Here is a 13,223-nt window from a genome sequence, read left to right on the forward strand (position 1 = left end):
GCGTGGTGTCCCACTGTGGGTTCTTGGAGTGCTCTCTTTCCTGACTTGGTCGTGAGCAGTGAGAGCTGCGACCAGCTCTTCAGGCTGACTAAACTCAGCCTGGGGGATGAGCTGTGGGTACAGAAACCTGGAGGAGTGGCCCTGCCCTCCCCTCCCTGCAGGGCCAGGGTGGGACAGGCGGGGACTAAGTGTGGAGTGTTCAGTGACTGGCCCCTGGCTCCATCCGTGGAGCTAGAACTGGACCTGGAGCAGCAGCGGACATTGATACCAGCGTGCCGAGCAGACGCACTGGTGGAATGTGTGCCTGTGGTGCTGGCCCAGGACTTAGCCGAGCTTCTGCAGCACCTACAGAAGAGAGGGCTAGACGGGGTTTCTGGGGGCCTGCAGTGTGTCACCATCTCCCCCCGCGTGAAAGGAGTCCTGTAGCTCTGGCCTTGGCCTAGCACACGGCTACCAGGCTGTCATTCCAGCTGTGACCAGATGTTCATTGAAACCTCCAGTGTGGTAACCATGTCTAGGTGTGGTAGGGCTTGGGGGTAAGAGACAGTGGGGAGATGGCATGCAGAAGAGGCAGCAGGCCCACACGTCCTCACTGGCCCTGTGAGGACCAGATTGAGTGGGAAGGAGAAGAGGGCCCCTGCTGTACTTTGAACCTCTCCAGGCCCCCTTCCCCGGCGCATTTCCTCTTTCGCTCTACGCTCTACAAGTGTCCTTCAGCCCTTAGGAGTGGGCGGCATTCAGGTGATGACAGGGGCCTGCCTGTGCTGACGGCCATCCGATGGTGCCCATAAGCACCCTACTGATCACGTCGTATGCCAAGCTTTTGCTGTTCTTTTCCAGAATCTGGCGGGCCCTTTATTGACCAGGTGTACGTCCTTCAAGGCTACGCGGAAGGGTGGAAAGAAGGAGCCTGGGAAGAGAAGGTAGACGAGCGACCCTGCATCGATCAGCTGCTGTACTCCCAGGACAAGCACGAGTACTACAGGTACCGCACGGGGCTCCTGGTCCACGGGTTTCCACGGAAACAGTCCTGAGGTCCCCTCCCATGTCCTGATGCATGTTGTTGAAAGCAGTGGCAGCCTCTTCATTCTGAACACTCAGGTCTCCTCCATGCTTGAAGCCTCCGAATGGGGCAGGCCCTTGTCCAGTTAACATGGTAGGGACTCAGGCTGGGTTAGGAGAGCACACTTCTTCCCGCCGCTTGTAATGTCCTTGAGCTTGGTGTGACCTGGTGGTCTGCAGCCTCACACACACTTTGCCGCCCAAGCTCGGACCTTAGCAGAGCTTCTGCAGGAGAAGCTATCAGCACGACATGCAGGCGTGCGGCACCAAAGCGTTTTGGTCCTAAGATGTGGTAGGTAGATAAGCTTTTCCAAAGATCGTGGTTGTAAGCTCGGAGCTGAGAGCCAGGTGTGTTCCTGCTGCTGCCCTCCAGGCTTTGCTGTCCCATCCGTGGGACCCCATCCAGGATCACGAGGACAGCCCAGTGGTCTCATCATACCAAACCGAAGTTGTGAGAGATTTAATCCTAGCAAGAACTCCACCGTCAGTAGGCAAGATGAGCAGGTGTTCCCAGAACAGCCAGCTGAGTTTGATAAGGCCTGAGTCATGGATGTGTGGGCTTCCAGGTTTGATTTGTCACTTGTGTGAAAGCAAATGAACTAACCGAACTGTCGTGCATTACTTTCCAGAGGTTGGTTCTGGGGTTATGAAGAAACCAGAGGCTTGAACGTCTCCTGTCTGTCCGTCCAAGGATCAGCCTCCATTGTAGCTCCCGTGCTTCTGAAGAATACCTCAGCACGGTAGGTGCCCGGCATAGGCCACCCAGTGACCACCAGCCAGCGAGTGCACACCTGCCTACCTCTGTGCCTCTGTGCACAGTATGGGGGCACTTCCCGCCAAGGCCCGTGGACCTCTGTCCTCTCCCTCACACTCCTGCAGACTGACTAGCTTCTTGTGGGACCCTGAAGAGAGGTGGGGTTGGGATTTAGGAAGAGGCTGTGTGTATCCTGGAAGAGTGGATCCAGGATTGGATCAGCTGCACCAAGGCTCTGGGCACAGTGCGTGTGGGCACAGCCACTGTCCTCACAGACCGGCTTCTCAGGGTGCCTGCACGTGCATCTCCCCTTCCCCTGAGGAAGCAGTTGACTGTCCCTCCTGGTGTAGTGCCGCCATTTCTGAACCTGAGTGGTAGAGACAGGACTCTCGCCATCTTGTTCCAGTGCCCTTCTGCAAGGTGGCAGGAAGAGCTGATGACACAGCCGGGGCAGTGGGGTGAAGGTGGATGTGTGAAGAGGGCATAGAGATGGGGCAGTGAGTAGCCCAGATGGGAGGAAGAGACTGGGCTCTGGCAGGACTGGGCTGCCAGGGCAATGTGGGGGGCAGACTCCAGTAAGGGGTTCTGATCCATTCAGAGACCTGGACTTTTTTTTTTTTAAATCTCCTCTGCCCAACTTGCTTTCCTTTTTTTCTTTTTTAGAGAGTTTTTTTTTTTTAAATACAGGGCATGTGCACTCACCAGAGAGACAGAATGTGAAATCACTCCCCCAGGAGGATGGCCATGTCGCAGTCTTTTCCATTCTCCTCTCAGGATCTTGGGCATGTACACACGTGTGCCCAGCGCAAGTTTTAAGCTGCTGGGTCCAGAACTCAAACTGTGGCCAACTACATGGGAGTCCAGTGACTTAACCATTATGCCATCTGCTGGTCCCCCAACTTTATTTTCTCAAACTTCACCTGGGGACCGTGTGGCCACACCAGGGGATAGACAGCTGCTCCCACTCACCACTGGGTGGCAGGCTGGCCCCAGCACAGCCTGTCAAGCAGGTCCCTCCCGGAGTTGCTGCAGAAGTACAGGGAGCCGGTGTGTGATTTGTGTATTGAACTCCTCTGGACGGAAGGGTCTGAGAGCTGTGTTCTTAGAACTTGCTGCAGGGATGTGGGGACGCTGAGGTTGCAAATGCTTTCTGTCCTGTCCCTTCACTTTCTTTCTGAGTCTCCCAGGGGCAGGCCCAGGTACACTCACTCGTGGGCTGGACCCACACTCGCCCTGCGCTCTGAGGCAGGCTTTCCTGCTATCATGTGGCATGTGTGCCTCCGAAACCCACGGGTGCATCAGTGGTGATCATCTCTGCCGGTCACACTGCTCAGCATCACAGAATGTCAGAGCGGCTGCCAGCCAGCATGCGGGATCCTTTTTGTGGCCTCCTTTCAGCAAGTGGCTCCCGCATACACCAGTCTGTCCAAGCTCCACACACACGTCAGGTTGTCACTGAGAGAAAAACAGAACTGCGTGGTTGTTGAGGGAAACTGGAGTGACTTGTTCTGGAGGGTGAGGTCCAGCCTTAGTGTCATCCTAAGGTTAAGTCCCTCTTACTGAAATATCTGGGTTTCAAAGTAGGCCTGGGTATGTTGGGACCTGTGGGACACACTGTCTTCTCAGAACCTTCATGGCATCCCCAAACCTGAGACACCTGCGTAGCCTCTGACAGTGGACTGGTTGCAGATGGCGATGGTTTTAAACCAGAACATCGTTAAAAATGAAAGAACTGCTGCTGAATTTGGCAAAGATAGATCAAGGGTATGATAGCAAGTGGAAATAAATGCAGAAGATACGCAGTCAGGTTCCAGTTGTTTCAGGTTCAAGGGTACATCCACAGTGGGATAGACAGATATGCGAGGAGGCACCCGGCAGGGAGGCAGGCAGGTGTGTGTGGTGCTGCGGCCCGTGGGGTTGCTTATGCGGTGTTCGCTTTGGAGCTGTGTAGCCGCTCACGTAAGGGAAGCACACTTCTGAGGGTGTCATTGCAGTTCACAGTAAGGGAGCAGTTTTTAGAAACTGGCAGCTGCTGTATCCAGCTGCCCGTTTCCAGACATTCTCTTTGAATCCAGAATGTGTGCGTGCATGTTCCTCTCACTGTTGCAAATACAGATGGAATCACACCATACGTGTGTTTTCTGCATACTTTTTGTTTGCCTGTTTCCTATTTTACCTATCTTGGGTCTTGGCAAAAACGCACAGAGATCACCTGTTCCACATTTTTGCTGGGTAGGAGAACTGACCAGTGTGTGTTGGTGGTCTCTGGTCAGTTCCAGGTTTTGCTGTTAAACACTTTCATTGGTAGAAGGTCCTTGTGGGATTACACTCTGGACAGGCTGGGCTGTGGGCTGTGTTTCTCTGTAATGGTGATGCTCTGTTGTCCCAGTGGTCACACAGGCCTGGACCCCCTCCGGCTGCCGGGGAAGACCACTTCAGTCTCTCTGGAGCTGATAAGCAAAAAGTGAAATCCCAGGTCTGTTCATTTGTTTCTTAGATTTTTAAATAAGACTACATAAAAAAAGAGGCTTTTTTACTTCATAAAGTACCAACTTAAGTCTTCTGTTAATTTTCTTTCTCTGCAGAAATTCACAATTTTAATGTCATCAAATGTATTAGTCTGTTCCCTTAAAAGTTCTTGGGGGTTTTTACCCCAACCTTTACCATTGCAGTAGTCTTAAACATTTGTTCATGCTCTCCTTCAGTTTCAATTTCACATTTAACTCTCTGAGCCACTGTTATAAGCAAAGGCTGGTTAGGAGCAAAGTCCACTATTGTGTTGCTAATAGAAATGCTTGAACCTGGAAGGTGTATAAAAAATAGAGGACCAGATGGTGGCACATGAGTAATGCAACTAGACTCACATGGGAAGGGTCCTGGGTTCATATCCCAGGACCTCCCTGAGCACACAGGACACCTGTCATCCAGACTGACCAAGTTGGCTCATGGTATGAGAACCTGGTGGGTGCCTGTTTTTGTCTCTTTTCCCTCAGAGAAACATAATAAATCAACTTTCAAAAATAAAAGAAAAACCAGTCTTTAAAGAAAAAGAATCAAGGTTTATTTGGCTCATAGTTTGGACTCCTGGGAAGTCCAAAGGCTTAGGGCCAGCATCACCACATGCCAAGAGGAGCAGACAGGCCCAAAGGCATGTGCAGAGAAAGGAAGACAAAGAGGAAGCAGACTTTGCATCTCCTCTGTTCGTCCCTCCCATGCTCCAGCCAATTGGGTGGTGTCCACCCACATTGAAGACAGGTCTTCTCTTAAAGGGCTCACCACCTCCCAATACCATTATATCAGAGGGTAAATTATGACATGGGAGCCCTTGGGGGCAAACCACCATCCAGACCGTAGCAGGTGATACACCGTTTCCCACTGCATTGCACCATGGGCTGCCTTTCTCAGGTCACCCAGCCCTGAGCAGTTGTGATGCAGCGAGCATTGGCATTGCCCTCAGTGGTTTCACCTCTCACTTGGCAGGAGCCGGTCGGAGGCTTACTATGAAGTCAGATGCTAGCCATTGACTTCAGACACACAGACATTGTGGGAAGCACCTTGTCCTTCTTGTCAAAATGAATTTTTGGTAATAGCAGCAAATACAGACTTTGTGATTTGTGGTTTCTGTCATTGTGTGGAGTTGCCCTTTCACTGAGGAATGTGTTAGATAATGGATTTTCTAATATTGAACCATCTTTGCATTCCTGGTATGAACTCTGTTGTTAGGTGTGTAATTGCTTGTTAATTATGTTTTTTGTCTGTTTTCTTTCTTTTTTCCCTTTTTTTATTTTATCACTAGTTTCAAGTGAGTTTGACGACAACTGGCTCAATGACTAGACCAGGAAGTACAAGTCCTGTGTGGTAGAATCACAGGGATTGAAACCCTGTCAGAGCTGTGGTGAGGGGCCAGCCAGCCACTGCCCAGAGCCTTAGCCATTTGCCAAATGCACCCTGCAGTGTTCCTGCAAACCTTAGCCTCTGAGTACCTCCCTGGCCCCAGGCTTGCCCACTTTATGCTCCTAGAGAATGAATATAATCCCATTTTACTATTGCAGTCATTAAACTCTTTGTTTTTCTCTTACTTAAAAATAGGTCCGTGATGTTAGACAGAGCCGAAAATCTTCTACATGATCACTATGGAGGAAAAGAATATTGGGATGTAAGTATTTCTTGAACTTGTATACGTTGTCCAAATGTGTTCAGTTTTTGAAAATTTGAAACAGTTGACAAATCTCTTCATCTCGGCTGATTAAAGTCCCAGGTTTCTTGGAAGCCATGGATTTGGGACACCAGTGACAGATTTTTATCCCCCCCCATCTGGCAAAGATGTTGCTGAGCCTCATTTAGCTGCAGGGGGCGGGCTCTGCCATGGGCACAGGTTCCACCCTCAGAAGCCCTGCTGGGCTGTCACATGGGCCTCTAGTGCTGCAGGCCCCGGACCACAGTATCAGTGGCTTTGGCTCCTGGGTGATGGACAGCCCTGAGCTAGCCTCTCCATTTCTGAAGATGTCTGGTTTGTCTTTTCTCTTTCATGAAAGAAAGAGGGGTATCTTAACAAGGTCTTTATATGGGCCTGTACAGGTGTCTGGCATGTTCAGATTGACCCAGAATCCAAACCCAGACATCCCATGTGGCTCCAGAATCAGATGATGGCACCTGACCCCTTGCATCATCCCAACTGGCCCATTTTTGACTCATTCAGGAGCCTAAAGGGAGAGTTCTTTTGGTTCATCTCTTTAGTTTTGAAAGGTGGGTATATGGTCTGCAAGGAGCCCTGGACGTTGGTGAGGAGCATTTAGCCCTGGGTGACTCAATACCACCACAGTGATTGTCATTAGTGGTGGCAGTGGTTGGGAAAGGCAGCTCCTCTGTGGTCTGGCAGCCTTGTGCTGCTGATATGACATTGGTGACAGCTTATAAAGCAGGTGCCTGCCTTGGAAAGGAGACTCAGTCTTTGCTACTATGGGGCTTTTTAGGGCTATTCAGCCTGACACAGTTCAGCAAAAACAAAAAGCATTTGTGACTGAAGCTTGGAGTTACAAGCTGGGAAGAAATCAGGGTGAAAAAACTTCACAGGGTGATGCTGGCTGAGAGTGCCATCCACTAGCCTAGCAGGTGGCCCCATCCTGCCACCCAGAGCAGGCCTGATCCTTGGGTGCAGCTGGGCTGGCCTGGGCATGGGTGGTGGCTTTCCCTGTAGCAGTGTCATGCAGAGCCTCTCTAGGTTTCTGTGGTTGACAGCACTGCTACTTGGAACATCAGAGAGGGCTGTGCCTGAGGAGTGTGGTGCAGCTGGTTTGTGCATAGGGTGGGCACAAGAGCAGGGTGTGGCCGCAGGTGGAGCACCCAGCTCTGGAAGGCCTAGGTGGTGCTGTGTCCCTACCCACATGGCTCCGGCCTGGCATTGGCTCAGGTGGGTAGAAGGGTGAGGCTCTGCCCCACATGTCCACCTCCGAGGTCTGCGGGGTGCTCAGGTGTTCCCTGTTTCCACAGACCCGTCGGAGCATGGTGTTCGCCAGACACCTGCGGGTGGCGGGTGATGAGTTCAGAAGCAAATACCTGAATTCTACCAATGCCGCGGACAAGATCCCCTTCGAGGAGGACTGGACAAAGATGAAGGTAGTTTTCCTTTTTTATTAAAGCAAATGCATGTCATTTCTTTAGATGCCCTAAAACTCACCTTAAACAAGTCAGAGCAGGGGTGCAGGGGTGGCACAGCTGTCCAAGGTGCCGCTGCTTCAGCTTTTTTGCAGAGCGTGTCTCCCTCCTTGTCTGATCAGGAGACCAGACACCGAGGGCTTCCCAGGTCCCCTGGTCTTGGTGCGAACTTCAGGAAATCACCTGGTCTAGTTTGCTCTCTAGTGAAGTGGGGAAGTTATGCTGGGCCTGGCAGCCGTAGAGTAGAACAGGGTTAAAAGATACAACACAGGAGATCAAAGATGACAATCCGAGTCTCGTTCAGGTTTTCTCCTCATAAACAGGAAAAGGCCTCAACAGCATCCGAAGGGACGTTCATGCCATTTTGGTCCAGTCTTATCCAATTTTTATTTTATATACATTTTGAAAACTTTTTCTGTAAGTTTGGGTTTTCTATAATGTAATTTCAAGAAATAGTATTTTTGAAATTGATGTTATTTTTAAAGCATTTTCAGTGTTTCTTTTTCATATTTCTAACAGCTAATTCTTAGAAATATTTTACCTATTTGTTCCTCATTTAATGCCAACGACCATGTGCATGAGAGAAAGAAAGCACCCTCCAAAGCACCCTGGTCACACCACCATCCCTTTTCCTCCAGTTCTGCATCCTGTCAGGTTCCTGGACATGTGCACACCCAGCACGTAAGCCGCTGGGGCCAGGACTGGAACCCTGGTTGTCCATGTGGATGCAGTGGTTAAGCACAGTGCTTATCCACTTTACCATGGGCTGCCCTATTTGTCCTTCCTTCCTTCCTCTCTTTCTTGTTTTTCTAATTTGCTATAGAGCACGTAGTCACTGGGGAAAGAGAGAACGAGAGCTCCCACTTGCTTCCAAGTGGAGTGACACTGTTCTTGGACTAGTAGAGTCTCTTGAGATAGTCTTTACTGGAAAAAAGGGCGAGTAGGTTTTTCATTTTTTATCTTGTTTTTGTTTTTGTTTTTGTTTTTGTTTTTTCCCCCAGTGTTTCCTTTACTACCTTTGTTTCATTCAGATGAAAGGGTCTGTGGTAATTGCTTCCTGATCATCTTAAGGAAAAACCTCTCCCCCTTAGAACCTCTTAGATCCAGAGGTGACACAGGAGAGGGTGCCACAGGGAAACACTCATCCCTCTATCTCAGGTCCTGCCCACCCAACTCCTGGTCAGCAGGCCCTTGAAGTCTCAGTCTGTCCGTGCTTCTTTGCCAGGTTGAGCTGGGCTCCTCGCTGGGCGGCCCGTACCTGGGAGTCCACTTAAGGAGAAAAGACTTCATTTGGGGGCACAGAGAGGATGTACCCAGCCTAGAAGGGGCTGTGAGGAAGATCCGCAGCCTCATGAAGACCCACCAGCTGAACAAGGTGTTTGTGGCCACAGATGCTGTCAGAAAGGGTATGGCACTTTGGCAAATGACTTCCTTCTTTCTTGTTTTTTTGTTTATTTGTTTGTTTGTACAGGGAATGTATGTTCACTGGAGAGAGAGAATGAGAGAGAAGGAGAACTCCTTGGGGGATAGCTACGCCGTAGTCCCTTCTTTCTCCTCTTGAGATTTTTGGGCATGCACGTACACATGCCTGGCGTCTTTTTCAAGCCACCGGGTCCAGAACTTAGACTACGCAGTTGGCCATATGGGATCCAGCCACCTTAGCCACCACATCACAGACTGGCCTTCATTTATTTTTGACCCTGGTTAAATCCTGGGTAGACCAAGGCATGCATGATTTTCTTCATCTGTCATTCCCAGAGAGTGAAGCTGAATTAAATGTATTTTTTGTTTGCTTATTCCATGAAACAGAGAGAGACACACACACACCCCCAACAAGTCTTCACGCCACTGTCCACCCCTAGCCCTAGTCAGCCGAGATCATGGGTGCACACACGTGACCGCTGTGTGTAGTGTAGGGGAACCTTGGGACATAATCCCTTCGCCCTTGCCTTCTCCACCAGTGTTGTGTTCCCGCTGTGCCACCACAGCTCGCCTGGCTCTTCGCCTTATAGTCGTTTCCCAAGGAGTTAACAGGGAGCAGAGTTCACGTGTCGTTATGTTAAGCAGATGCTTGTCCCTTAGTACCTGAGGATCCAGGGCAACGGGCCTCTCCTCTTACTTTGCAGAATATGAAGAGCTGAAAAAACTGTTGCCTGAAATGGTGAGATTTGAACCCACTTGGGAAGAGTTGGAACTCTACAAAGACGGAGGTGTAGCCATCATCGATCAGTGGATCTGCTCACATGCCAGGTGCCTGTGCAGCTTCCTGGTCAGCAAGAGTGTCTGCTTGTTCTTCAGTTTGGTCCTTTGTCTCGGCGCTCAGAAGTCAGCACACGTGACTGTCCGTGTGTGCACCCCGACCGCTTCCCTGCAGCTCAGTCTCTCACATTCTGCATAGTGTTCCTCGCGCTGTTGCTGGTGTTTGTTTTACTCTTCGGCCCTCAGGCGCAGGTTCCTCTGTAGTGTGCTGTTGTTGCTTCATCCAAAGCCTCTCCTCCTGGCCTGTATTTCCTTCATTCCTAGTTCCTATCCCATCTACCCCTGCCCTGGGAGTACTTGGTACTCTGGGTTTTGGGCTCGTGTCTTCGGTTTCAAAGTATCATTGAAAAATAGGCACAGGGCATCCTAAAAATCTGGAGCATGAGGGGTTTCATTTCATTGTTCTCCTGGGGTTACCCCTATCCTGTGGGAGACAGGCCTGGATCTCTGTTCCTCTGCAGACTCTGTAGCCACAGGAGACCAAGGGCCTAAACATTCCAAGTAAAACGCGAAGTGGAAGAGTGAGCGATTCTCCTCCTAGCTTCAGAGGTTCGGGCTCCGTGACGCTGCGCATGTGCATGTGTCTGGTCTTCCTTAGGTCAGCGTGTGTTTCCTGCCTGTGGTCTGCTTAGCACTGCGAGCCTGTGCATCTTGACGCGAATGGTATTCTAGTGTCCTGGGCATTGTGTGTAAAACACCCATGGAGCTTCTGGTGCTTTCTTCTTCCGGAGTGTGGTACCCTTCTCTGTTTAGGAGAAGGGGCGAGGGGCTGGCCTCTCGGGCAGGTAGACAGGTCAGGCTGAGTCAGGAGTGGTGTCCAGGTTTCTGATCGTGAGCTTGCAGGTTTCTGTTCCTCGGTCCCCAGTGTTGCTCTAGGAGTTCGGAGTTTAGTCCTCTAGCCTCCTGCCTTCAGGTCTTCAGGAAGCACTGCCTGTGAATGCCATCTACAGACGCCTGACTGTAGGCTGCTCATGTGCACAGTGCTGGCCTGACTGGTTGCAGCCGTGCGTGGGCTCCAGGCTGGCAGGGCCACTCTGGGGACTCACTCACATCACGCGGGTCTCCCCCAGGTGTCAGCTCCCAGTCAGTAGCAAACCAGCCCACATGGCCTCGTCACCCCATGGCCCCAGTGTGGTGCTGTGCATGTACTGCCCACTCCAGAAACATCTCTTGGATTTGACCACTTAGTGCTGCCAGAGAGCCAGGACCAACTGCTGCAGAGTCAAGGGGGAACAGGCCTTGCCCTGGGGGTGGGAAGATCCCCCTGGAGGGGGTCTCCTCCACCTGGATGGCATACACATGAATAAGCCTGAGTTCCATGTTTCTGCTGCTACTCAGAGTAAGGACCCTCATCTCTATTAGAAGACAGTTGTGGTAACTGCGAAGCCCTTGTTGATGTCACGACCACCCTGTTCTAACAGTGTTTGATCTGCATGGTCATGCCTGGCTGGCATTTGGTGATGAAGGCAGGAATGTTCCCAACAAGGCACCTGGTGGGAGTGGGTGTGGAGGGCTGAAACTACTAGCAGAGCCCAATGGGAGTGCAGGCATGGGGACACAGATGTGCAGTGAGCTGACCGCAGGGAACCCTAGCCTGCAGGGTCGCAGCATGCAGCGCAGGGGAAGAGGCCAGACAGGCACCTACTGGTGTGTGTGTGGTCCTCAGGCCTATTGATGTTTTGTCTCTGTGTGACTTGGAACTTCTCGTGTTCCTGCAGGTTTTTTATCGGCACCTCAGTCTCAACATTTTCTTTTCGGATCCATGAGGAAAGAGAAATCCTGGGCCTGGCCCCCAAGACTACGTACAACAGGTTCTGTGGAGACCACGAGGACGGGTGTGAGCAGCCCACCCACTGGAGCATTGCCTACTGAGCAGCCCGAGCCTTCAAGGGGGTCACTGCACCCGACTGGAGGACAGCTTGGACCATCCCTTCCCATGGCCCTGGGCCCACTAGGGCCCCATGGAGGCCCCGCAGATGCACTGTGCCTAGCGCCGTGCTGTACCAGCCCTTGTCTGCCCAGAACGAGGCCCGGCCGCACTTAGGGGCTTGCCAGGTGTGTGCAGCAGGACCTGCGAAGCTGTGTCCCAGTGGCAGACGAGGCCTGTGTGGTGATCTGAAAGCACAGGGAGTTTGGTTGAACCTCAGAGGCCTTCCTGACCTAGGCCTACTGTCTTCTGCGTGTTTTCAGGGTATCACGGATAGGCTAGGGACCCAGCCTGCCTCAGCTGAACATGGAGCTGATGCTTCCCTTGTGCTAATGTGATTCTGAATCCGCCGGTAATCATGTAAACGTCCACGGGCATGGCCAGGGAAAGTTCTCGAACCCTGCCCCTGTACACCGTGTGAGACCACTTATGTGCTTATCCGCTCACGAGCTCAGCCAGCCCAGGGCCTTCAGCGAGCCCTGAGAGTAATGACCCCGCCTCCCCTCTCCTAGTCAGAGTGCTAGAAGACTCCAGGGGCTCCCCAACGTCTTGTCCTGCTCACACAGGAGCCCCTCAGGTTTGTCTGCAGGAAGCACTATCTCCCTTTTCACTGGGGTCCAGCCTTCATCCCAGCAGTTGGGCACACGTGGGGCCCCAGGAGCCAGCGCTTGCTGTTGGGAAACAGGATATGACTCAATGGTCACACCAGCTTCAAGAGACTGCGTCGGAGACGAGCCCTCTATCAGACCGCTCTCTGTATCCATTTCACGGAAACCTTTTCTAGATCTTCACACTGTTCCCACGAGGGGCTCCTACAAAGAGGGTGCTGTACGTGGAATTGGAGGGAGCAGTGCCACCTCAGGCCTTTGGGGTCCCAGTAGCCCCTCACGGCCCCTGACTGGTTCCTTGCCATGATGCCACCATGATTTTGTGGTCATCGGCCTTCTCTGAACAGCCACTGCCCATGTCTGCTACTGGTGCCATGACAGGCCCCATGTGAAGCACAGAACAGTGAGGAGGGCCAGAGCCTTGCCCTGTGCAGAGCCCGGCTAGCCTAGGATGCAACATGGTCACTTCCTATGTCTTCTTCCTGAGCTTTTAAAATCAGCCCTGAACACGTGGCAGGGTCCTTATGGTGTTACTCAAAAGCTGTGCAGGGTAAAATGACATATTTATTGTTTTTCCATTTGTACATCCAGATATTAGTAATAAATTTTCTAGAAAGTGAGAATCCTGCCTTTTTCATCCCTTGACTTTTTAGGTGCTGTGCTGCACAAAGCAGCTTGGGCTGGGACCACCTACCTTCCTTGTTAAGAAAGCTGAGCCACCTTGTGGTGGTTGCTTTTGCCTGGCAGGGTAGGGGCAACTCTGTCCAGGCTTCCTAGAAAGCCGCTTGCAGTAAGGACCAGATCTGGTGGGACAGAGCCAGCCTGTGGGACTGCAAGCCTATGACTGGACATCATCCTGGCTCAGGTCTGCTCCTGAGTGGACCAGTGAGGACTTGTCACCAGTCACAGCCATCCAGCTCTCCACCGTCACTGGCCCGTGGGCCGGGAGGCTGTCGTA

The 13,223-nt window shown here is 51.8% G+C and overlaps 1 protein-coding gene across 1 annotated transcript in view; it reads left to right on the forward strand.

Annotated features, from left to right (window-relative positions):
* The window catches only part of POFUT2 (protein O-fucosyltransferase 2), a gene marked incomplete at its 5' end in the record, with an annotated part of 14,373 nt that extends 1,485 nt beyond the window's left edge, over positions 1 to 12,888 (forward strand). The window contains 7 exon segments of the mRNA XM_014584543.2: positions 841 to 985; positions 1,692 to 1,802; positions 5,906 to 5,972; positions 7,307 to 7,432; positions 8,697 to 8,877; positions 9,598 to 9,721; positions 11,449 to 12,888. Of these exon segments, the coding sequence (XP_014440029.1) occupies positions 841 to 985; positions 1,692 to 1,802; positions 5,906 to 5,972; positions 7,307 to 7,432; positions 8,697 to 8,877; positions 9,598 to 9,721; positions 11,449 to 11,602 (908 nt within the window).
* Positions 12,889 to 13,223: the final 335 nt, after the last annotated feature.

Source organism: Tupaia chinensis, unplaced genomic scaffold, assembly GCF_000334495.1.
Source record: "Tupaia chinensis unplaced genomic scaffold, TupChi_1.0 Scaffold147038_1, whole genome shotgun sequence".
Classification (NCBI taxonomy): Eukaryota; Metazoa; Chordata; class Mammalia; order Scandentia; family Tupaiidae; genus Tupaia; species Tupaia belangeri.